Source organism: Schistocerca nitens, chromosome 6 (genome assembly GCF_023898315.1).
Source record: "Schistocerca nitens isolate TAMUIC-IGC-003100 chromosome 6, iqSchNite1.1, whole genome shotgun sequence".
Classification (NCBI taxonomy): domain Eukaryota; kingdom Metazoa; phylum Arthropoda; class Insecta; order Orthoptera; family Acrididae; genus Schistocerca; species Schistocerca nitens.
The window spans coordinates 296,088,150-296,115,368 of record NC_064619.1 but is presented as its reverse complement, the minus strand read 5'-3'; the positions used below and the strand labels follow the sequence as shown (position 1 = coordinate 296,115,368).

The window sequence follows — 27,219 nt, the reverse complement described above, 5'->3', positions numbered from 1 at the left end:
ATGTTTCCAGAAAACAAAGCGGCATAACACTCAGGAAAGCTACACATTCCCAAGCATCTCTAAACAGCAGGCAATAGCATAATTGAGACTAAGACAGTGGTGGTTGTTTAGTTCATGTGAATTCAGTAATATCATCAAGTAATTTGTGCAGAATGTATCATAAAGGTAATGTGTAAGTATACCAAACATATAGATGATAAGAGAAGATGTCTGCAGTGGACTTGACAAAATGTACAATGGACTGCAGGTCTATGAATGAGTAGATAGCCTCCAATCTAGTATTAAAAAGTTAGAGCAGACACATTTGGTACAATATATCTTTCATCATACAATGCAGGCTTTCACAGCCAGTATTTGAATTTTTTTGTGACACTTATTTTCTGAGCATTAGGCCGTGGTCCAAAGCTTATTCCTCTGCCTGCCATTTTGTCTTCCAAATCTGGAGACATCACATACCCGGTATGCATACAATGGTCAGTTGATGGCATCATCAGACCCCTGCCTAAGAGCACAGAGTCGTGCCAGTGTGTGTGTGTGTGTGTGTGTGTGTGTGTGTGTGTGTTTTTAATGCTAAGGCCACAACTGCCTAATTTCAATACCACTATTTTTCTGTTAAAGTTGTTTTTACAGAAAAGCAGGGTGACTGAACTCAGAAAACTTGTGGACCTTAGTACTAGATAAATCTCCATGAAACATGCTGACATAACTCCACGGCCTTATGTAATGGTCTGACGATGTCACCAACCAATTGTTGCTTGGCTGCATGTAAACATTTTAGCTTGCCGAGTTTGCCTGCAATTGCAACTGCTTTTTGAGGTGTTATACCTATGATGGTCTCTCCAGTGTTGAAAGACAAAATGTTAGGCAGAGAAATAAGCCTGGGACCATGGCCTAATGTCAATGAAACAACTATTACCAGCCCAACATGAAACTAACTGCATAGGTCTATAAAGATGGCATACTTGATGTGTATGTATCCATGTCATGTCAGTGCAATAGATGATGCCATTCTACAAGATGATACTTAACCATACAGCCTCACCTATAGCAATCTGTCACACTTCAAACACATCACAGGGTGCTCCCACTTTGGTAAGACATTTAACTCTCTCTTGGGAAGATAATGGTTCAAATCACAACTCAGCCATCAACATTTAAATCTTCAATGGGCTAGAGATAGAGAACCCATGGCTTCAGGCAAATTCCGAGACTTAGTTTGAAAGTTTTCCTAGTTTGAGCTTGTGCTCCATTTCAAACAACCTCTTCACTGGCCCAACACTAAACCCTAACCTTCCTTCCTTTAAACATTGCATAAACTCGAACATACATTCCTTATACAGACCTGCTTCTTCATATTTATGCTATGCCACTGAATGGCTATTATACTTTGGCCAAGATTCATCATATTTACACTTAACTTATATTTTTGCATGATTTATGGAAAAAGTGTTACAAACAGGAGTACTCAACTGTACATGTGAAAGTTCATTGAAGATAATCAGAGGATAGTATTTTGATGGTATACTACAAACTGCACATTATAACTCGTGCAAATATTAATGCACTCACTCATTACAGCTCATAATAATCAGATGAAATTCTGACCACTTGTTTTCACTTGTTCATGACAGTACTGCCGTACACACGAGAAAACATCAATTCTCCACAAAAGGTTTTTGACTACTGTATAACACAAGTATTATCCAGCGAAGCCAACCTGAAGACCTGATCTAGGTGACACCACCAATAATATATTTTCACCAGATAAAGAGGAACAGAGTAACAGCAAACACTCCAGTATTCTTAAAGTGGAGTAACATCATGTGCTATATGTCTAGTTGTTACATAAGGTGAAATGCGTGTTTCCAACAAGAACTGCAAATGGGACATACATAAGAGGTTATCAAAAAGTTTCTGTTCGATCACCATACAGTACAGAATTGGTACCCCAATCAGGCAAAATCCTGTGAGCATTGAAGCAATCATCCCACCGGTGTGGCAAATTGAAGATACCTGTTGTATAAAACATTGCAACCTGTTGAGTGAAGAAATCCACAGCTGCCTGCTGCACATCCTCATCCGACAGGAATCGCGGACCCTTTGAGGTCTTTTTAAGGAACCAAAGGCGTGGCAATCACATGGGGAGATAACAGAACTACAGGACGAGTGCTTTAGTGTTCCCACTTGGATAAGCCCAACATCTACTTTACATTTGCAATATTGGGACAGGCATTATCATGAACTTCTCAGTAGTCGTTTCTGATAGATGTGTTGCTCTGTTCACATTCTTCATTCTACGATGGACGCCTACCAGTGTCTGCCCTTCATCAGCCAATAAAATAATGACAGCAGGTTGAGCCTGCCTTTGGTAATAACTTCGCCATAGTCCACTTTCCTGCATTTATCACACACATGTAGGAAAAAGACAAATGCCACTCTAATCCCCTTCCATATATGTCATTACATATATACATGCATCAGTCCCACACATTGCGTATACATTGGAATGCTCTCAAATGGAATCTCATTTAGATCTGGTGAGTATGGTGGCTGTTGCAGGGCATAGACCCATTTTATTGCAAAATTTTATCAACAGAAGTGACATGAGCTCCTTAAATAATACATGAAAATCAGGTATCACTCTCCCATTATCAACTTAATAATGTTAGCTGCAAGCTGTCACTCCTGTCCTCAATGATACTTTCCATGGCTCACTTTCAATGAGAGCATTGTGAGGTAATACGCTCAAACACACTGCAACACGATTGCACTTTGCAGGTGACTTATTCAACACTTGTCAGGTGCAAAAAACAAGCACTGATATCATGAGACGTCCAAAATTTAAATGATCTTGGTTTAGTTGAAAACATCCCTTCTTCCCTTGTTGCAGCAGCCACCATTGTGGAGCACTGCCACGTAATACAGAATTTGTGGATGTAAAAATAAGGGTTCATCACAAACATAAGTTGTATTATTAAATTTGTACTGTTGCCCACAAAGACTATATTTCTAAAGTGTGTCCCAGGAGAAATGGTCAGTATTCAGGGATATGACAGAAATGATCATTCGAAGCAAAAGGCTAGTAAAAATGGGCTCTAAAATGCATACCTCACAATCTGTGAGAACTTATTCACTAGAAGGGATGTATTTCACTGCAGCGAAGATGAACAAGTGCTCCAAGCTCTTAAGGTATGCATTTTAGGAATCTTGTTTACTGGACTTTTTTTTCTTGTTTTGGTCCATACTACCACCCTAAGAAATATGGACAGCAAAGAGATTGCAGTAGAAGAGATTTTATCCACAGTATCCAAGATGATGAAGTGGTCATAGCTTTTATGGTGTTCATTTTAGAGCCCTTGTTTACTGGACTTTTTGCTTTGAATGAACAAGCCTGTCCTATCCCTGAATAGTGACAATTCCTCCTGGTACACCCTGCATAGTTAAAAATTTGTAGTCAATTATATTAGACACCAAGTCATATCTAGTATAATCCAACTTATCACAGAGATGCTGAAGAAATGAACTGGTGGACTCTTGAAGAGAGTTGTAAACCATCCTGAGAAAGTCTACTAACAAAGCTTCAAGAACTGGCTTTAAATGATGACCCTAGGAATATACTACAACATTTCTACGTATCACTCACATGGAGAATGTGAGGAGAATATTTACAGCACACACAGATGCATTCAAACAATCATTTTTCCACATGTGAGTGGAACGGGAAGAAACCACAATAACTGGTACAATGGGACATATCCTCCACCACACACAAGTTTGCAGAATATAGATGTAGATATCACTTCAAGAACACCAATGGAATGTAAATTAAACAAAGGACAGTGGCAGAACTACTGCAATGTATGGATGTCAAATCTATCTGATGTAATCTGACAGTGGATACTTGCCGAAATAGGCTTATTGTAACAAATAAAACAATACAACTTGACAGCATTTTTGGAATCATAATTACAGAATGAAATACAGTGCAGTGACAAAAGTCATGGGATACCTCTTAGCACCTTGTTGGACCTCCTTTTACCCAGCGTAATGCAGCAACTCGACATGATGTGGGCTCAACAAATTGTTGGAAGTCCCCTGCAGAAATATTGTACCGTGCTGTCTCTATAGCCGACCATAATTGTGAAAGTGTAGCCATTGCACGATTTTGCTCATGAACTGACATCTATACTACTTCCCCTAAATGTTCAATGGGATTTATGTGAGGTGATCTGGCTGGCTAAATCATTCACTCGAATTGTCCAGAATGTCCTTCAAACAAATTGTGAACAACTGCGGCCCATTGACAGGGTGCATCGGTATCCATATAAATTCCATTGTTGTTAAGTGCAAGAATGGTTGAAAATTGTCTCCAAGTAGGCAAGCTTAACCACTTCCAGTCAATGATAATTTCAGTTGGACCAGAACACCCAGTCCATTCCATGTAAAGACAGCCAACACCATTATGGAGCTGCCACCCTTTGCACAGTACCTTGTTGACAACTTGGGTCCATGGTTTCATGGGTGACACTCTAATCCTACTATCAGTTCTTACCAACTGAAATTGGGACTCATCTGACCAGGCCACTGTTTTCCAGTCTTCTAGGGTCCAACTGATATCGTCACAAGCCCAGGAGAGGGGCTGCAGATGACATTGTGCTGTTAGCAAAGGCACTCACATCAGTTGTCTGCTGCCATAGCCCATTAACACCAAATTTCGCCGCACTGTCCTAACAGATAACTTCATCTTATGTCCCACAGGCCGTATGCCACTGTGTTGTCTGTGGTGAGAGGTAATGCTGAAATTTGGTATTCTCAGTACTCTCTTGACACTGTGAATATTGAATTCCCTATCAATTTCCAAAGTGAACTGTCCCATGCCTCTAGCTCCAACTATCATTCCATGTTCAAAGTCTCTTAATACCTGCATAAAAAGTTCTTGGTTTACTTGCCGCATCAAATTTGGATAAAATCCCAAGCTTTCGACGACTGCCTCCATCATCATCGTCAGGGGTAAAACTGACTGTCATGGACCGGTGAGGCTTCCGCTTTTATAAGCAGTGGACAGCTTCTCATTGACTGGATGAAGTCACGGTGAAAATGGCGTGTTTGGAGGTGGTGGCCTCTATGTCCATAGATTTTGTTTGCACGCTTAATCCAGCGTTGTTTGCAGCGCCATGCATCGCAACAGACGGAGAACTGCGAAGAATGTAAGAAGTCTCCCTCTGCGCTCTTTCTTTATCAACTGCGCACTCCCATGCATTGCTGAGTGCATATCCGGAGTCTCTGTTGAAATTATTTTCACATAGTCTAATTTCAACTGCTTCCCTGATGACAGAGTCCCAATAGTTTAAAGCATGAGCAAGTATTCTTGTTTCATCGAACAGAATCTTAAGTTTATTTCACCATCGAATAGAATCTTAAGTTTATTTAACAAACTGTACTCAGCCACCACTGATTTTTCTAGATACCTGTATTTCAGGTGACACTGATGTTCCACACAGCAATTGGCAACAGTTCTTATAGACTGGCCCACATAATTTTTGCCACACTTGCAAGGAATGCTGTAAATTCTCGGTACTCTCAGGCTGAGATTATCTTTCACGGGTCGCAACATTGCCTTAATCTTCCTGGCTGGCCGGAAGACTGGTCTGATTCCAAGCCGGCTCAGGACTCTGCTGATCTTGCTGGTCGTTACACCGCAGAATGGTAGCCGTGCGATGTGTTAGTCCTCTTGATCTGTTCGAACAGTGTCCTTCCTAGGTTTCTTCGCCAGAGTAGATCTGGTATCACGATCAGAATATCTATTTTTTCTGAATACCATCATCAGATGGTTAATCTCGGAGTCGAGATGATCCTTGTCCGAAATAGTCCTTGCACTGTGTACCAAGGTATTCAGCATAACTCTCTTCTGAGCTGGGTGGTGAAAACTACGTGCATTTAGATGTAAATCTGTATGCATTTGTTTTCTGTACACAGAACGTCCGAGACGTCCATCTGATTTTCGCTCCACCAGCACATCTAAGAAGGGCAACTTCCCATCTTTCTCCAGCTCCACTGTAAATCTTATGTTCTGGTGTCTACCATTCAAATGATCAACAAACTGCTGCAGGGCCCCATTGCCATGTGGCCAGATTAAAAATGTATCGTCATCGTACCTGAAGAAGCAGGATGGACATAAGGGAGCACTGTTCAATGCTCATTCTTCGAAATCCTTCATGAAAAAGTTAGCTATGGCTGGTGACTCTGGCGAACCCATGGCTGTTCCATCAGTCATTTCATAATATTTTCAGCCATACAAAAAATAGGTGGTTGTCAAAGTGTGTCGAAATAACTTCAGTATTTCGGGAGAGAAATGAACAGCCAAAAGTTTCGATGTATCTTCCACTGGTACCTTTGAAAACAAAGAGACCACATCTAGGCTGATCATGATGTCATTTGGACCTATCCTAATCTGCTTTATAACGTCAACAAACATTTTTGAGTTATTAATATGATGACTACAGTGGCCGACTACAGGTGCTAATAATTTGGTTAAGTATTTTGCCAACCGATATGTAGGCGACACAATAGCACTAACAATAGGTCTCAACGGGACCCCATCCTTATGGATCTTGGGTAGACCATATAACCTGGGTGGCCTTGGTGCTCTCAACATGAGGAGTTATTAAAGTAAAGCTTGAAACTAAGTGGCTGATTACCACTACATACACAAACTTCTGTATGGAGAGGCTGAAAAAAGGTTTCAGAAAGGACTACTTCTACATCTGAGACCACAGCAATAATGAATTCCAACAAAAAGATTTTGTTTAGTGTGCAATCATCCTGAATAGTATGCAAAAAGTGAAACAAAGCTACTTTAAAATCAAGAGAAGTGTGTCTTCCCTCCTGCCCCAATGAAACACATAGAAAACATCGAATTTTAATTCCTTTGAATTAGGTTGTTGTTTTTTCTTTATTTAACAACTTTTCTTTGTTTACAAGTACATGTATAAGAAAAATTGATCAACAATAGATACATTTTTAACAAAATAGAGCAAGAACTGTGATCTTTTTCTGTACAACATGTGCCACTAATTATTATAAAATTTCACTGTAAATAAATATACACTGGAGCTTTATCTATGCATCAGAATTTTCTGAACGTAAAGTGTGAATACAGTTCTCAAAACTGACAAACTTTGAACTATAGCCTGTCATATGACAGCCAATTGGTTTCTCCAAAAGGAGTAGTGCAGTAATGTGATAAATCCAGACCATTTTTTTGTAATTCGACTACAAAATAAATGCTTTGGGCTTAAATGCATAATCTCATTTTGCACAACCAGAAATGTCTACGCAGCAATATAGACTATATTCCTTGCAGCATAAAGGTGAGAAGTACTGTAATTTTATTTCTACTATCATATCAAAGTACATACTGAGAAGCTGTTTCTTTCATTAAGAACAGGAATACATTTTAGTTTATTTTTTGCATAAAAACACTGAAGAACCATCAGTAGCAAAAGGTTTTAATCATCACAAAGTATCGTTATTCAGCCATCAGTGCAGCTGTGATGGTGGTTGGCTGACATGAATCCACCACAGGTAACAGAGGGGAAAATGGAGCTTTCCTATACGTTCCTTGCACAGATTGGTGATTAAGAGACCCGTAAACTTCTTCCATGTGCTGTACAGTGTAGGCAATACAATGACTGTAATCACACACTTTAAATCTTTACTTATTCCAGCTCTGAAGGAATAAAATACTAAATTGGAATAATTGGAAGACTACAGTAAATAAGGTTGGTAGGAACTGCTACCTTCTCCAAATAGGCGGCTGAACTTGAGTTTTAAGAAGTATGTTTTGCCTCGAACATAGGTCCCACTTCTCATTAAACAAAAAGAGAGAGAGATATATATATATAGAGAGAGAAAGGAAAAAATTAAATTATCTGAGTCTAAAGAGTATTTGTTGCTAATAATATGTACACCTTCATACATAAAAAAAAGATATATATCTGCCCTTTGAAGTATCAGTTCTACCGCATGTTTCTGCTGGAAGGCAGAGTGGCAGCTTAGTGCCAAATACTGTTAAAATATATATGTAACTGGCTTATGGCCAAATCACACATTCACCACTTTGGTTGAAATGTCAAATCACGTCCTTGGGAGTAGTGCAGGCAAGGCACATTAAAAGAGGATATTGTGAGAGGAGAATGGTTAAGGAAAGTTTCCAGAGTAACATGATACAGCTGCGAGCTGGAAACATTCTTCTCGTTCACGTACTGGTATAACTGGTCGCCTGCAACCTCTTAACCAGTGGATTCTTGTATACCCAGTTCTCTCCCACCTCCTGGAACAGCTGCAAAATGAAAGAAAAACAATTTGCAATGAAAGTAGATTAATGTTTTGTCTAATGCATGTACGCATCGGTTTAAAGTACAAAGACATATTTAAATATGCAATGCATCACTCAGCATAAAATATATATTTTATACAGATGTTCTTCCACATCCTTCTTAAAGCTTGGAATAATACTAAACATCATGTGGTTAAAAACAGGGTGCACGCTATTACAAAGCACGTACAGGCATTATGAAATTTATATATATTACTGAGAAGACAGTGTATTTTTAAATTTTATCATCTTTCAAGGTGAAGGCACTAATGTTACACAAAATTTAACATAATTACTAACAATATAAAGAAAAGATAGATTGTTACTTACAGTAAAGATTACACATTAAGTTGCATATGGTTACAGTGAAAAAGACACTTACAAATTAGCTTTTGGCCAGAGCCTTCATCAGAAAAGGAAACACATACACATAATTCATTCATACAAGCAAGCACATCCCATGCACACACATTACTGTGTGAGCTGCCAGAGATAACGGTCATGGGTGCATGAAGGCTGCTTGCTTGTGTGAATGAATGTGCATGTGTTTCATTTTCTAACAAAGGCTTTCTGTGGATGCTAATGTGTAAGTGTATTTTCATTGTGCCTCTCTGCAAACGTAATATGTGATCTTTACACCAAGCACCAATTATCTTTTCCTAATATTGTTGTTGACATTCCAAACTGACTTTCCACTGTTTAACATGATTACTGTACTACAACACTAGATATATAAAAAATAGTTTATCTAGCCATTTAATGTCACACTGAATCTGTAATATTATTTTTGTGTACTGCTGTCTAGGAAGCATACGCAAATACCTGTAAATGTATGTTTACGAAGAGTAATCAATACCTAGTCAATATGTGGTACTCTGTGACAAGATTTCATTTCAATCTTCTTCTTCTTCTTCTTCTTCTTCTTCTTCATGTGCTTGCGCCTTTTGCTCGCGGTTATGAAGGGTCGGCGTGGTTAATCGGATCTGGCAAGGTTAATTTAAGGGGTGGCTGGAAGCCCTTCCTGCCACCACCCCGTACCACCTGGGACAACTTTATGCGTCTAGTGTAATCCATGGAATTGTGCGAATGTTTTCAGATGTCTGCGAGCTGTGTAACTGAGGCGGGATGTGGGGACCAGCCCGGTATAACCTAGTGGGATGTGGAAAACCGCCTGAAAACCACATCCAGGCTGGCCATCGTTAATCCGCTGGGTGGATTCGATCTGGGGCCGGTGCGCCTACCTGAGTCCAGGAAGCAGCACATTAGCACTCTCGGCTAACCTGGCGAGTCATTTGAACCATTGACATATATGTATAATAACAAGGGCCAAGTCCATAAACATTGTTGACTGGAGGTCAGAAATAGAACCCCATTCAGGACTCCGCTCTGCTGTATATAACACTAAACTCAAATCCATTGAACTGAGGTTCAGTATTGATCCAAATTAGCAAGAAACATGGTTGACAAAACCGACAAAATCGGCCATCGGCAGATGCATCAATATAAACACACTAGAGAATACAAAAAACTAACAGAGTTATTACAGCCAACACAGAAAACGTGTAACTGTTTCTATGTAAATATATTTCTAATGAATACCACACTCATTGCATTTTGATTGTCGGCTTCATTTTGTGTTCATACTACAATTTCTTTGTAGACAGATTTTCAGCTAGAGCTATATGCAGTGTTCTGTATACATTTTAATACACTCCTACAGAATTTAGCTTCTGAAATTGCTTGTGCATATTTAAGTATCTATTCACTTTCACCACCCAGAGGTTTGATGGGGGGGAGGGGGGGGCATTAAAGGTACAGTCAATAGTGCCTAAAATGACAAAGAAATGTGCAGTGGGTTTTCCTGATGTCATTTTCTTCCATAGACATTTTGATGAATCTTTTTTCAGTGAGGCAATGATGGCCAATATCTTATGGACAGCTCTGCAAGCTGTTGTTACATCTGTTTTAACCAAACAGTCAACCACAATCTGAAAGCTTTCCTGTAGCATAAAATATTAATGTCAAAAGTAAAATTAATCAAAGGAAAATCCACGATGTTAAAAGGAGTACACACGGGAGTTGATGGCTGGTTTCTTTTGGTTGGTTTCGGCAGGTACTCTCTCAAATATAGTCCCCCCCACCCCTAAGTGAAACCTCAGCTTAAATGATTCATCATTTAATTCTGAGAATGGGTTCACCCTTTGTCATGCTCTGTACACACACTGGAATACTCTGATACCTACACTTATAAAGTAAATGAATGGGAACAATGTAACTCAAACTGCATAAGGTTCTTGCACACCACACAGGCCCACGAAGTCTGAAAATGGAAATTATGATATGGTTTCAAAACATAGTGTTGTTATGAGTACCTTTATGATCAATAAAGTAGAGATGCTCTTCATTATATGCCAGAATGAACTACATAAACAATCTTATAAACACTTCTGATAAATATTTCATTATTGTTGGCTGCTGTCAACATCAACGTCTTAACTGTTCACAGCAAATATTTCGAATTTTCATTTCTTACTCTGATCCTAAGTGTCTATAAAATGCCTTTAAAATAATAACATGAATTATGAGAGGTTTCCAAGGATTGTTACGAGATAAATTATTACCTGCATTCATTAATACATAGCTGATAATTTCCTTAACCTACCCTTACAGATCAAAAATAATATTTTGAGTTTCATCAGTGTGGAAGTAGCATAATCACATACTTAAATGTCAACAATAACTTCATTACTTCAATTTGTATCTGCACCAAACAGAATTATTTTTCATTATTTTTATTTTTGTAATGTCACTACACTGTAAACTGGCAACTACATCTGAATCTGATTTTGATCTGTGAATTTCCCCAGTCAAAGTTTATCCTATTTCATGGTGGTCTAATCTGAGATTAACATTTATACAATGGAGATTTCTGAGTTCAGCTTGATCTGAGGTCATTTTCTGTGTGAATCTAAAGTCAAATGATTTATACAATCAGTCCTAAGAGTCATGTATGAAGTGGGAAGCGGGACAGGCGAGCTCATCTGTCAACCTCGCTAGTGTAATATAACAAATGTGAAAAATTAGAATGAAAAATACATATACTACGTAATAATGAAAAGCAAGGTTCCTTTTAGCACTGATTTTACAATTGCCATTATTGAACTGCATTAGGATGATGAAAAATTTCATCAGACATATTTATTTAGTGCAAGGTGTAAGCTTTCTTAATTGTTTACATGTGTGTGAAAATCACCCTTCCTATACCCTGAAAATTCTTAATATTTTTTTCTGTGCACAGCCTTTTTTCTTGGTAAGATAAGAGTTATGTAAAACTAGTGGATGAGAACAAGGTCATTCTTTGTGCGTGTACTGATGGAGATCATCTCCACACATCTAACCATTGAATTGAATAAGAAAGGAGAATAATAATGATAATAGATTCCCTCCAATAAACAATAGCTTTTACAGTGACATGTATATTTAAAAATAAATATTAAATTCCAGGATATCGCTGAGTATAATATATTCTGGGCTCATTTCATATTCTAAAACATACTCCTCCATGACAAATGTATGGAACCTGAGTCATACAATGGTTAATGCAATGAGCATGTCATGATGATAAAAATGCAATTCACTGATAACATGATGTATGGATAGACCACATTCCTAATCCTACTTCATATATGGATTTACAGTACATAACCTCCGAATGAATGAATGAATGAAATTCCAGCGCTGTCTGTGTATCGGATTAGGGCAATGGTAATATTTATTATGAAGGTAAACCATTATGCAAATGCCAACAAAAGTTCACTACCAATTTTCTCACTTAAACTGCTCTGGACGCACTACCATGTCATAATATCTGTAGAGTGTAGACTGTCGTACTGGAAATGGATACTTCTATGAAATACAGAAATTATGGCATCATAAAATCAGCAAAATCAGTATTCCCAATTTTGATTCTCCCTAAATTATCACTGGCCTGTCTTGTAACAGAGGGAGACATGTATACGAGACTATTATTAGCTTCAAATCTTGCTGATAATTTGTGGATCACTGTGAACTGAAGACAAGCTTTTTTCAGGAGGGGGTGGTGTGTAGCAGGGGAAATGTTTTACTGTTTACAGTCATGGAATTGAGAAGCAAGGTCCAAGTGTGTTGTTTATTCACAATGGTATCAGAATGTCTGGTTGCTCAGTGATCACTCACAGCCTAATGTACCAGGATCACTGGAAGTCAAGATGCCGAGTATCTGCAGCCCCCCTCCCCCCCTTTTTTTGTTAGGCTGCTTAAAGATTTCAGTCCCCTGTTCAATTTTGCATGTGAGTTAAGCTGTAAGCACTACAGCTTCTTAAACTTCATAGGTTTCTCACAGGACCAGTGACATTTTACACAGAATTATGTACCAGTACTTACTTCTGGAGGCAAAATTCTTAGCACTGTTGGCAGACACACAGGGAAGTATAATGAACTGTTCTTTTATGTGCGTCTATCAGCAGTACTACAAATTTCACCTCCTGAAGTACTGATTAGCAACTCTGTCATAATTTTTAGCTTTCTGAAGTGTCTTTTCCTTTACATAAAGTGATGATTTTAGGCCCAATAAAAATTTAAAATAATGACGATGAGGATCAGTTGACACCAGTAGAGATGCATTATCTTACATTTTTCGCGATTCTGCACCATAATTTTATAACCCCTGCGAAAAACCCTTACGATCAATGCTAAAAACTCCCCAATTATATGTTTCTTCCTAATAAGGTTTACCTCGATTCTGCATTCTTACTCGACGTCTCGCCTGACTTTATCCCATTTCTTCCCGTTGACATTTGATGTGGCGGAACAAGTTACAAGTGGCACAAAAAAACAGACAGTTCACACCACGGGTGGTGGCGGAGTTAAGGGAATATTTAGGCCATTGCAGAGAGAGGAGACTTGAGAGAGGAAATGTTGACATAATACACGATTGATATTGCCAATACAATTTACGATGTTTAGCTTCACCACACAATTATGATACAACTGCTGCTACGTTGTGGCAGCAATGGAGAACAGGACAGTCAACACAAAGTGTTTTGCACCAAGTCAATATGTGACGTAGGGGCTCGGCTGCCAACTTTTCTTGTGCCTCCTATAACTCAGTCTCATCCTCTTTCATGTATTTCCAATGTACTGTATTTAGCAACAATGTCGATTGTCAACCTTTTGAATTCAAACATTGAATCTCAAAGCATATGTTCAGTCAGAATCAAGGAAAAATCGGCCATTACTGTCCACAGATCTCTTATTGGCTGGCAACTTGTTATGTCACATATCACCCAGAACAACTACCACACCACAATACCAAACATAAAATGAGCTTGCCCGCTGGATGTATGAAGAGGGGGAGTAGCCCTTCAATGACAGGAGTGCTGTCAAGTGTGAAAGTCCTCAAAATTTACTTTTCATGCAAACCATGTTCTATGTCAGAGATGTCACATAGAAATAAAACAAGGGTTTTGCGATAGCATATTGTAAAGCCTTTCGTGTTCAAATATGACATGATAACAATTGCAACACCTACATACACTACTCATGTAAATACCGTGCACCACAACCTGTAGATCATTAAGATTGGCAATTGTGATAGAAGACGTGAAGCGTGTAGCACCTGAGTTCTCTTTTAAATGTACATTTTACACAGTGTACAGAAATTTATTGAGCTGACTTCTAATAAGCTTTTAATGTCGATTGGGGAAGGGAACTCATGTTTCAATTTCTGATTTTTTTTTCTGGGTGAGAACAAAGGAAAAATCTCTCAAAAATATGTGTTTTGATTAATAATTTGTGGATCCGGCATGTAGGAAACTAGCTCGATTAACTTGCACACAGGTACCAGTTTCAATTTTTCAATGAATTTTTGCTTGCTGTTACACATCTGTGATTTTTTAAGATCCCATGAAATTCATTACCACAAATTATTGTGTAAACAAGGTATTGTACATTTAATTTCCTTCACTTACAAAGATTTTATACATTGTATTGGAGAGTACTATGATTTTTTCATATATTCCAATACATATGTTTTTGCTTGTATTTTGCGGATGTTAACATTTTCCTCAATTTTGCATTTTTTGAAGTCTGGACCACACAAATACATAAAATAAAGGGTTTTGCCCTAGGTCCTGAGCTAGACTTCTGAAAAAAATCATTATTTTAGTATATTACATTATGATGTGACAGTACATACAAAACTATTTAAATGAAGTTGACACAAGCTGCAAAACCCTACATGCTTACACAATTTTCTTATTATCTCCTCTGTCTGTTAGTTTACAGCTTGACAGCTATGGACTAAGCCACTTACATCAGCAGCAACATAAAAGAGTAGCTTTGTGAATTTTTCATAGATTCTTAGTTAGCACTGTGTTCATACACACTGAAAAGAAACATAAAAATGGTTCAAATGGCTCTGAGCACTATGCGACTTATGAGGTCATCAGTCGCCTAGGACTTAGAACTAATCAAACCTAACTAACCTAAGGACACCACACACCCATGCCCAAGGCAGGATTCAAACCTGTGACCGTAGCGGTCGCTCGGCTCCAGACTGTAGTGCCTAGAACCGTACGGCCACTCCGGCTGGCAAAGAAACATTAATTTGGAACGGTTTTTGACAAGTTAACTGCAATGCCATACACAGCCAATTCTATGACAAAGTAAGAGAAGTGAGAGAGATGCTTCTAAAAGTCAATCAGTATAACACTTCATACTGCTGTAGCCAAATAAAGGGATTATTATATAGAAAGTAAGATATGTGACACATAATGACAAGTAGCACATACAAGAATCAACAGCATGTATCACATATTACCAGCACAACACACCACCCTTTGGCATGTGAAACATAATGTGGGCTGCTACCTGGATTCAAAAAATTAGTTATCACTTAGGATAAATATGACTGAACACTTTTGTTACATGATGATCAATATTTATTGCAAGGTGGTGGTGGTGTTTTTTTTTTCTTTTTTTTTTGTAAACAGCATCATTTTTCTTTCCTTTTTTTCCATTTATATTATAGTAATAACTTCAGCTTGCAACCAGCAGACAACAGATATGACAGTAAATGAATTTATCTGGTTTTATTTCTGGAACACATAATTTAGTGGACAACAGTAGGTGGACAACAACAAGTAATGCCAGTTGTACATTAATAACTGAAGAGTTTACTAGCATTATTGCTATCTTATGGAGGTAAAGTACTCATACAATTTTGAGGGTATACTAAGTATTTATAATGTGCTAAACAGAATCTTAAGGAAGAATATCATCATATATCAGTCAGCTTGTCACTGTTTAATGAAGATATAACCTATAACAGTAAGTGTTAATAGCAAAGCAGATTAACATATCAGCCTCAATGCAGTAAATAAGTGACTGATATCCCTACAGGCCACCCAGGTAGGTAATTATTATGAAGGCATGCAAATAGAAGCTGCTGCTGCTGCATAATGAGCAATTGTCGAAACAATATTCCAGCTCCATTCAATCTTAAAAATTAAAAATGTAAGCCAACTGAAGCTCTAATTTTCATTTGGAAGGTAATCTACATGCACCTGATTCAAGAAATGCAACAAACCTCCAATCATAAATTCACCACAAACTTTTTCAACTGAGGAATACAACTGTGGAGAACAGCACTTCCAGAAAATACAGCACATATTGGCTTATTTGCTCATTATATACTGCGAACATCATAACATCTATGATTTCTGAACGATAAGTCAGTTTTCTAACAAACAAAAACAATGAACACCATAATGACTGACTCAGACAAGCATAGTTTCTGAATGAAATGAAACCTGCGACGAACTTGTAGAACTGGTTTTCTAAAACCTGTGACGAACTTGTAGGAACTGGTTTTCTAATCACTAGCATAGCTTAAAAATATCCTACAAGCAGATTGCTGAGAGTATGCACTATGGAAGGGGGAAAAACAAACTTAATTCACTGACATGCAAACGGTACTTATTGAATAAGGTATGCCTACCACAAGGGATATATAGTGAATTAATTCACAGGCAAGCTGCTCAAAGTCTTGGGGAGAGTTACACAAAACTTAGGGGAAGACCCGTGTACAATGGTCAAGCTACCATGTACTGGCTAAAAAAAAAAAAAACACACATTATTAATGTGCAAAAACAAAGGCACCGTTACAGATTAACTCTCACTAGTCAGGAAAACAAAACTGGTACATCACATGAGACCCCCTGCGAATACACAATGAGAACACTACATACAATATTTCACTCCCAGCATTTTAGGAGGATCATATCTACACGAATTTGTATTTATGCAAAGAAAAAGAGTATGATGTTCAACCATAACTATATCAGATAGTGAATGAATGTAACTAAGTTCACGTGAAAGGGTTAAACAATGATGTTATTTCACATGTTTATAGGTCATATGCACATGGGTAGGTGACTTGTCAAAAGTATGCGAGAACACGTGAACATGCTCACCTGGGCATGCAGACTCCACCATTTGGTAGGTCTTTGGGGAGGGGGGGGGGGGGGGATCGTTTCTGCTGTCCTTGTTAACGTTAACATGGCGGCACCCGAGAAGGGATTCCCAGAATGACTGTCAAAGAGGAAGTGCCATTGGTGGCTGATTAACAATTTGAGAAGGTAAGGCTCACTGGTTCTCACTGATTATACAGGTAGCCTGCAATGCTCACGCTGTGTAGTCACATGAGGTTGACTTACTGGTACTTAGTCTTCTGGCTGCTTGTACACCTATCTAGTAGCACTGTGCAGCAAGCCATTAAGTTCTCTGTTGGTTGATTAAACCCTATACATTACTCAGAGTCAAGGAAAGTGTGTCAATTGTGAGGTAAGGCTTCTGGCGCACATTTTGCCCGCAAAAACCCACCAACCACATACACGTGACTGGGTTCAAACTGGTTCAAATGGCTCTGAGCACTATGGGACTTAACTTCTGATGTCATCAGTCGCCTAGAACTTAGAACTACTTAAACCTAACTAACCTAAGGACATCACACACATCCATGCCCGAGGCAGGATTCGAACCTGCAACCGTAGCGGTCACACGGTTCCAAACTGAAGCGCCTAGAACCGCTCGGAGATGTGACTGGGGACAGAGTCTATTTCGATAAGTTTCTCGCTATGCATATAATGTTTGGTGCATACCCATATGTCTTATGGTGAAGTGTTTGCATTGTCTGCAATGGAAAACGAGAAGCACACGCAAACAATGGGGAGCACAGTACCTAGAACTCATATTACATTTGAAATAACAAAGAGTTCAAAGCTAGGCTGTGTTCACACAATGTGTTGTATTCTCATACTGACACACCATCACCATAAATTCTTTATCACTTTTATACACTACGAGAAGTTGCAGAACTTGACAGATGGCACAGCAATGGTTCTAGTTTACCATCAATGACACACTCCCTCATAATTTTTGAAGCACATATTAAATGTTGTCCCTACATATATTTTCTTCATAGTTTTTTTTTTCCTCTGGTAGGGCATGTTATAACATCCTCATCAGAAGAGAAACTGCACATGATCTCTCATTAGTATAAACTTTGGAACATTTAACTGTTTCTCATCAAAACCAACATTACCTACTTACTTTGAAAAGGATACTATGTTGTTTTGGGGAAAAAAATAAATAAATAAATAAATAAATAAAATTGAAATCCACATAATACAACGAGTTTCAATTTCTTAACAATAATATTCTGTTGTTTTTTGCCTACAACATCTGGGTTGGTGTCCATTTGGGTAATGTTATTGTGGTGTTATGGCAAGTTGCACTATTGTTCATAGTTCTTAGTTGCTTTTCTGCTCTCAATTTACTCAATGAAATTTATGCTTTCAAAAAACATAGTAAATTTAAAGTTATGAAAGTAGGTAGACTACCTTTTTTCCATATTCAGTACAGGAACTTAAAAGGGAATACATCAATTTTATGGATGCTAAGAATGTTGCATGCACACAGCATATTTCTATTGAGTAGCTGAAAACACCAGTACCTTCACTAATATGGTTCACACTGAGTTTTCATTGTCAATTTGCCTACAGTAACTCACCTTAGTCTCCCATGTAAGGTCTTTCTCTTTGCGTTCCTTAGCCTCATCTCGCTGTTTCTGTTCCAATTCATACTTTGCATTAGTAGCACGTTCAATGTCTTTTAACCTGAAAAATATTTCACAAGCTGTAGCCTATTAACTAGGCACACACAGTATTTTCATTCCTCTTAAAATAATTTAATAAAAGAATTTAAAAAGTTAGATGTTACAATGTTTGTTATATATGAAGTATTCACAGAGATGATGTTACAACACTTTGAGGTTAACATATAGTTCAAACAACTTATTTATTGTGCAGCTAGAAGCTTCAATTGCTATGGAACCAGATTTACACCACTGGTATGCTGAAATTGAAACATGTTTTTGCAGGTAACTACTTGAATAGTGACACTGTGAACATGATACAACACACAAAAATTGTAATCAAGCAGATCTGTTTGTTGATTCTTTACAAATTTTCTGATTGTAATTCTGAAACTTTTATAGCAGAATATCACTGGCTTTATCCTTTCATCTAAATCTTTGACTGAGGTGTGTTTACGAGAGTTTGTTCCACATAGTATGAAACTCCATTGTTTGAACTGGTAACATCTCATCACACAAGAATACTGATGCACCTGGAGGAAAAGGTGATCATTACCAATGAGGTCTATCTCAGGTCTAACATTAGTTATCAATGTACCATTACATTTATCAGTATTCAATATACATTTTCATGGTAAGAACTCTTCAGCTAGTGCAAAATCTCCACATAAGGCACTACATCCAACATCCTCTGCTTTGCCCTGCGATCAAGCCAATGGATATTTGATAAAATATCACTTTCCACTAATGAATGACAGTCACCTTTTTATTCCTCAGATAACATGACTGGTTATGTATTTTTAACATAATGAATCTGCACCCCATTTCTGGAGCCATGAGAGCCATAGTCTTTTGAATGTGGATTAGGCATAAGTAAGGGGAATGCCTATGTACAAGTAATAAGATGTAAATTACCTACCAGTGCAGCAAGAAGTGGTGAAGAAAAATTCAGAGTTATGCAATTCCATTATGGAGAAGTAACAAAGATCTTTGGGAAGACAAGCACCAGAGTGAGACAGCAAAACACCATGGTGGAACAAGCAGATAAAAGATGAATACAGCTGAGAAACCAAAGAAAGAAATTATTAGACAAACAGAGGAATGAGAGTGAAGACTGCTCAAAAACACCAACTCAAGAATACAAACCATGAAAATTAATTGTAAAACAAGTAATAGCTGAGGAGCAATCGTATGTTGAGAGGAATTGGACGAACTCACAAAAAACTGCAATGGCAATAAAAAATTTCCAAACAAATTAAGAAATACAAAGGCATCATAAAAGCAACTGAAGGTAAAGATGTGAGTCTAGTAGGAAACAAAACAGATACTCACTCAGTAATGGTCAATTACTTCAACCAATTCTTGAATAGTGGCATGCAAAAACCTGAATGACAATGAAATGCAGACTGGGTATTACAGAAGAAAAGAAGCAACAAAGAATAACCATCCCTGAGTTGGTTGGCAGGAAGCTCTGCATAACAAGAGCTCAGAAAAATCTAGTGACGTGGATGTACTAAATGAAGATATGATCAAAGCTGCAGGAACATATGGAATCCATTGGTTGTACTGTGTTTTAAACGTGATATGGAGTGAGAATGAGATACCTGACAATTGAAGCAAATGTGTAATTATTCAAAAAATGTTAACAGGAAACTACTTCAAAATTACAGAGATTTTGTACCGATTAAAAATTTTCCAAAAGATTACAGAAAGGAGACTTCAAAGGATAGTTGAACCTCTCCTGGAAAAAAAGGAGTACAACTGACCTGATCTTTGCAACAGGAACACTACTCACAAAACATCCGGGAAAAGTTGAGACATCACACTAATTTTTCTAGAGATAGAAAAGTCCTATGGCAATGTACCAAGATCCAAAATATGGGAAAGACAGGAGAGAAGAAATTTACAGCTGCGTTTGGGTAGGAAATGTACAGAGTGAGTTGTCTGGAACTGAACGTGGAGTAGAGCAGTGGAGTGCCTTGTCTCCACTGCTCTTCATCAATGAGATCGATGATATTCATGAAAAAGGTAAAAGCTTTGCATGTACCAGAACTGTAAGCAATGGTGTTTACTGATAAAGTTATGATCTGGACGGAGATAAATTAAATCCAAAAAACTAAATACACTGAACAATGAGGAGTTTGGCCTCAGTCACTAAATCAAAGATTGTAGCCATAAAAGTAAGCATAGAAAGAAGACAGCTCAAGTTACAGCTGAATAGAAGACCCATAAAGAATATGCAACATTTTCCATACTGGGGTAGTGTGACAGAATGTAAAAACTTCAAGTGACTGCAGTCATGTACGTGTGAGTTGTGTTTGTGGGAAATTCCCACATGGAATGTTTCCCTCTATTATATTCATATCATTGAGTTGTGTTTGTGTAAGAGAGAAAAGTAAGTAAGTAAGTAAGTAAGTAAGTGTGTGTGTGTGTGTGTGTGTGTGTGTGTGTGTGTGTGTGTGTGTGTGTGTATTTTTTACAAAGGCCTTGCTGGCCAAAAGTGCCTATCTGTGACTCAACATCTCCACTACACGGTGATTGGCAACTTTCCTTTTCATAATATTGTTACATTCCATCTTGGATTTTCCATTGTTTGATTATACATATACTGTGAGACATATTAGAGTTAAGGACTACATGAACAAAATCCTTTACAATAACAACACAACTACATAAAATCGATACAAGAACATAGTGAATTTAAATAGCAAAGTTGCTATTGTAGTTATAGTACTGAGAAGCAGCTCAGGTGAACACTGCACTATCACCAGAGAATTCTTCAATACGACATACAGGCTGCTCTTCTAATTTACAAAAGTGTTAATTCTAAATTGCTCCAGTGGTAAAGACAAAGTCTTTAGGTGCGGAATTAAATAGATCTAACCACCATTCATAAGTTGTTTCCTGTCTAATGATTGATATCTTGGCCTGTCTATACCATTTTTATTGTGAGTTGTTGGTGAATTTCATTTCTCTTGCTCGAGGTCTGATGATCTATCTCTATGCAAATGAGGCAATCGAGTATGTATTGGCTGAAAACTGTCAGCGCTCAATCTGAAAAAACTTGGTTTACAACTGTCAGATTATTATTATTATTTCTTGATGAAATAACACTCACTGCTTTCTTTCACAGTAAAAGCACATTCTTGCAGCCTGCAGGATGACCCCACAGCAGCAGTCCATAACTGACATTTGATGGGAGTTTACCACCCTGACATTTTCTATAGACAAGTATGTAAACGGGGTTAAAATAAAAATTTAAAAAAATTTTTTAAAAAAAGAAGATAGTATGTGGATACTTTAAAATTATATTAGTAACTGTGTAACGTCAGATCCGCTGCCACTTGCAATGTATCTATTCTCTTATTTTATGTATTTTAGGATCGCCAATTTTTATGTGATGTATGTGACCAGCTTTGTCTTAAATCATAAGTAACAAATTTTATCAGTAATCCTGGTGTATTTTCCTATAAAGAAAAGTTTATGGACTATAAGGAGGGAAGAAAAGCATACTCCAATGTATTTTCTTTAAGTATATTTTATAAATTAAATGTAGCCTTGACATTTCATTGTATCCGAAGAATGTGATTTATTGTATCAATCTACTTCAACAGTGATTCATAGAACTGTACAGTTATTTTGGACACTTATTGAAAACATTTTAAGCAATTTCGATGGAATGGTATACATATTTACTTAGTATTGTTTGCTATAATAGAGCCTGGTTGAAGGATGCATCCTGTATTTGTGCAGAGGCATTGTGATGTTTTTTCCCAATCTGTGGTGCTGCACAGTGAATTGGATTGCTGGCGAGCGTTTTACACCATTCATATTCGTAAAATGTATACGCATACAAAATATTATGTATCAGAGCTCTGTCTTCATCTCATTTATGAGCATTTAAATCAATGTGAGAGCTTCTCAACAGATAACACATATCTTATCCTCTATTATGTTATACATAAATATTCTCATCCTATCCTACAGCCCCCTGCAATCATAGCTCTATTTAGAAAGCTATATGATGTTGACAGATGAAAACACTTTATGATATAAAGCTTATAAGTTGTATCCTTGGTGTGCACTATCTTTGCTACATGCACAGGCAGTATCTTTAGTAAATATATTTTCGCGCCAACAGACTTAGCTCCACATGTTGTCAGTGCACCTGAGCTTGTGTGTGTGATAGATTACTAGAACGATAGTAACACTGAAAGTTTAATACAATTTAACAGCATTTTACGATGTAATAAGTGTCGTAGTCATCGGATCTAGTGGGACTCTCACAGTCAAAAGGCTGCATTTTGATGACAACATGTACTCATGTCAGATAGTCTTATATTCTGACAGAATGTAATTTATGTACATTTCTCACCAATTAGTTATAATTACGCTACTATCTTAATGAAATGTTTGCTTAATCATGTATATACACCCTGTGCTTCACTTTTGTCTTTTATGTGTTTAGGTAACCTTTGCAGTGTTACTTGAAAATGGCCCTAAAGCCAAAATTGCAATCGTAATAATAAATATTTTATACAGTCAACAGTGACTATGATGTCTTTTAAGAAATCTGTCATCGGTTATTCATGCAGGGCTCAAAAGTTCGCAGAACAGAGCCCGAATAACATACGATTTTAGCTTGTCAAGCAGGGCCTTGCATGGGATACAGTAGAATGCTTTACTAAGTTCACAGAGTAATAGTGCTATAGACTGTCTTCAAAACCCTGACTTAAATTTGTTATTAAGATAAGTACTGCTGTGATCATTGACCTGCCCTTCCGAAATCAGTGTTGTATATTATGAAAGGAAAGAGGTTATTTCCTTCAAAGTAACTTAATTGTCGATCTTTCATTACTGTCTCCATCGCCTTAGCTAGTACTGGTATTGTAGGTAAGGGTCTGTAGTTTGACACTTCACGTGGATTACCTTTTTTGTTAAGAGGTACTAAGTGTCTTACTTTCATGAAGTCTGGAAATTCCCCAATATGAAGGCATTTATTTATTACTACTGTTAGTGGTTGTGCAGTTTCATGGATTAACATTTTTAGCTAAGTGCAGGATGTGCCATAAATATTGGAACTCACTGAAAGTTGTAGTTTTTTACTATTTTTATTACGTCTTTTGGATACTCACTCTTCCACATTACCACACTGCATTTATTTGTGAATTTCACACAAACTGCAGGATCTTTTCCAAAGCCAGGAATTTCATATACTGTGCTTTTTATCTTTTTCCAGTATTCACTAAATTCATCTTGACTGCAAGAATTAGAGCAAGAGGTGGGCCTTTACCTGCACTCATTAACCGGATTCCACACTGGCTTGTAGGGATTGTAAACTTCTGCAGTGTATTTTTATTGCTTTCCTTCTTCAGTTTTTTTACTTCCTTTCTGTACCTCCTTTTGTTCTGTAAATACCTGTGGTACAGTCTACCCTCAATAACAATGTCTTCAGCTGCTTTGACATTGTTATTTGGTATTTGAACAATATGTTTTATTTTAGCTAGTGTAGGGGTATGCCACCTCTTTATTTCAACAGTTATCTTTATGTATTTTAGTTTGGCAACTGAATATCTCACAAATTAGTGGAAAATGTTCATCCAATTTGACTTTTATGGTCTCAAGTACGCAACTGAATGCCTCATTTTGTGCCAATTCATCAAATAGTTGGTGCCAAACTTTAAAAGCCACTGTAGTTTTGAAATCAACTAAACTTCAAATATGTAATTTGAATGCCAACTGTTATGGACGAACTCTGTGAGTACACTTCATGATTACTGCACTACAATCTGCTAGTATAGGGTCAACCACACTTACACTGTAGTCCCAACTACTTAGGTTTGTGACAACTGTGTCAAGACAAATGCCTCTTATTGGTGTAGAAAATTTGCCACAAATACTCCAAAGGTGCTTACTAAGTTCATGACAGCTCTCTTATAATCACACCTTCTCCAATATGAATGCCAAAGTCACCATTATAAGACAATTTGTGCCCTTACGTGCACTAGGTGATACAGATATCTTTCCAAGTGGTTGATGAAATTTTCAAGGTTGTCATCTGGGGAATGGTTCACAGAAACAGCAATTAAGTTTGCATCTGGAAGCCTCAAGGCAGCCAGTTCTATATCCAAAACTGCACTGAAAATACTCGAATCAGTTTTCTCGGCATTGAGGTGATTATTTACATATACAGACATACCATCATGGATAGTAGCTCCTCTACACCATTTCCAAACATTCAGTACCTCTGTAGTATTTTTTTTCTGGTTGGGCTATCCAGTGTTTACAATACATTGGGTCTCATATCCTCAACAAAGAGTGATAATGTATGAAGTTTTTCCACAAGGCACTGCACATTTGCACTGGCTGTAAGTAAGTTAGTACATCTCTCCCCCCAATCCCACACCAATGGTGTCGTTTCCTTTTTCACTGGGAAGTTCTTGGTCTTGAGAGTTTATTGCATTGGGCATCTTCTAGAATAAAAAATGTCTAATCACAATGTTTTTGGACCGTATACTATTGTCCATTACTTTACTTTTTAGGTTGAATTCAACACAAATTTTGAACCTGTTATTTATTCCCTTCATTTCCAGTTTACCAACTATGAAACTATCATGATTTGGGAAAGTGTTTTGTGAGAAGTTAAATACAGTTGAAGCTGTAAGGTCATCTATCAGCCTGATTAGGTGAAACCAGGCTTGCTTGTCAACATACAGCTTTCCTTTTTTGTCACAAATGCCTATTATGACTTTACTTCTGTTTTTACTAACCACATTTACAAACATTTGCATAGTAGACTGACTTCAAAGTACACTGTTCACCAGTTTTTCGATTTTTTAGCACAGTCTTGTACATTTTCTTTTCTTGTGTCTGCAGTGGTTTTTGCAAGTTCATTTTTTCATTTCACTGATGTCTAATTTCTTCTGCCTCCTCATTTGTTTTTCCACTTCCTGTCAGATGATACTGATGCCTTCTGAAGAGTTTCCAGCCATCAGCTTGTTTGCATTTGTATTAGGTTTGTTTCAATGATTGATTTTGTTTCATTGACGCACTCACTGTTTACACTTGAGCTGGATTCCATTGTACCAATGTTTGGAGTTTCAATGTTTTTTCTCATTGAAAGATTACCACCCGATGGATTTTCAGGCTTTTTGCTAGTGTTATGATCGGTGATAGTGATGTGTGTTGTTTCTCTTATGCACTCCTGGGGATTTGTGATAGTGGCAGATGACTCCTGTCTTGCATTCGGATTAGAGATGTTTGCCTCTTCAGCTTTGACTAATACATGGCAAACAATTTTCTACATCCTCTATACTTTCTCTTTCCAGGCTTCTCAAAGATTAGACACTTTTTCATTTTGTGCCAAAATAATTTCTAACCTATTTGTTGCAGTCATAGTGTCTAGTTTTCCTTTTATTTGTTATTATCCCTGGTAAGTTCCTCAATTATTTTAGTAAGATTACTCACTAATGCAGCATCACTTCCTTGCTGCTTGGCATATAAAATTTTTTCATGTTTTCTGTGTTGGATCTTCTGAGATTTTGTCACCTAATTTCACATCACAGCTTTAACAAAAGTATTTTAACTGACCTTGCAAGCATTTTGGAATGCATCTTCACTGTTGGTGAGGAACAGACATTTTGTGTGAAACAAGTGTCACACCAAAGTCCACAAAAAAAAATTGCTAAATTCCTTATTTTAACATTTTTCACACACTTTGCACACAACATGCTCTCACTGCAAACCATATTTGTCACAGTTCAAGTGAGGTGTCTCCCTTGTGACAATAAGATGCCACAGTTGAAATTAAACTATCTTCAGTACCAACTGTATTCCCATTTTTATCTCCTCACTACACGGGATCACACACACACACACACACACACACACACACACACACACACACACACACACACACAGAGAGAGAGAGAGAGAGAGAGAGAGAGAGAGAGAGAGAGGGGGGGGGGGGGGGGAGAAGAATATATAACAGACATTTACACTGCCCAACATAATTAAATTGTTTCCCATTGCGATGTGAAAGTTTGAAATTTGACTCGAAGGTGTCTACAACTGTTCTCTGTAATGGTAAAAAAGCATGGCAAACTGCGAGATTACCCTCAGGCTCGGCAGTGCTTCGGACAGCAAGGTGTTCAACTTATAAGATAAAGGCCACAGCTCTCAAGTTCATGTCAGGTGTAAGGTGGGTTAATGACACCGCATTAGCACAAAAATTTTTCCACAATTCTTTCCAACGCCACTGTGGACATGTCACGTGATGGGAAGATCATCGCAGCCCAACTTACCCATATTTCACCCTCCCATGATGGGTGTCAGAACTGCAAAGCCAAGCTTTGAAATGATGTGGTTTCCTATGGCTGGCTGAGGGAAATACTTCACACACACTATCACTCAGAATCAACATAGAAAGGGATCATGGTGGTGGCATAAAGGGTTCAATGAAACCACCACTTGATATGGGCAGTGATTCGCACACATTTCGCAGTCAAAAATTATAGTTTGCAGTTTGATGAACAAGAAGATGATGTTCTTGACAGCCTTTAAACATGGCTGTTGACCACTGCTAGACACTGCTAGACACCAACGGACGATTCAATCCTCCTCTAAGGGCATTGTGAGCCAGAAAGCC

General features: G+C 37.7%; 1 protein-coding gene across 3 annotated transcripts in view; it reads right to left on the bottom strand.

The window, feature by feature from the left end:
* Positions 1-7,004: 7,004 nt before the first annotated feature.
* LOC126263658 (oxysterol-binding protein-related protein 9) overlaps positions 7,005-27,219 on the bottom strand; it is a 518,089-nt gene continuing 497,874 nt past the window's right edge. For 2 of the 3 annotated variants that reach the window (XM_049960765.1, XM_049960766.1), the window contains 2 exons: positions 18,489-18,594; positions 7,005-8,341 (listed from right to left, as the gene is read on the bottom strand). In XM_049960765.1, coding sequence (XP_049816722.1) covers positions 8,258-8,341; positions 18,489-18,594 — 190 coding nt within the window. In that variant the 3' untranslated portion in view covers positions 7,005-8,257. The remainder of the gene's footprint in view (positions 8,342-18,488; positions 18,595-27,219) is intronic. The other variant, XM_049960767.1, reaches the window with a different exon arrangement.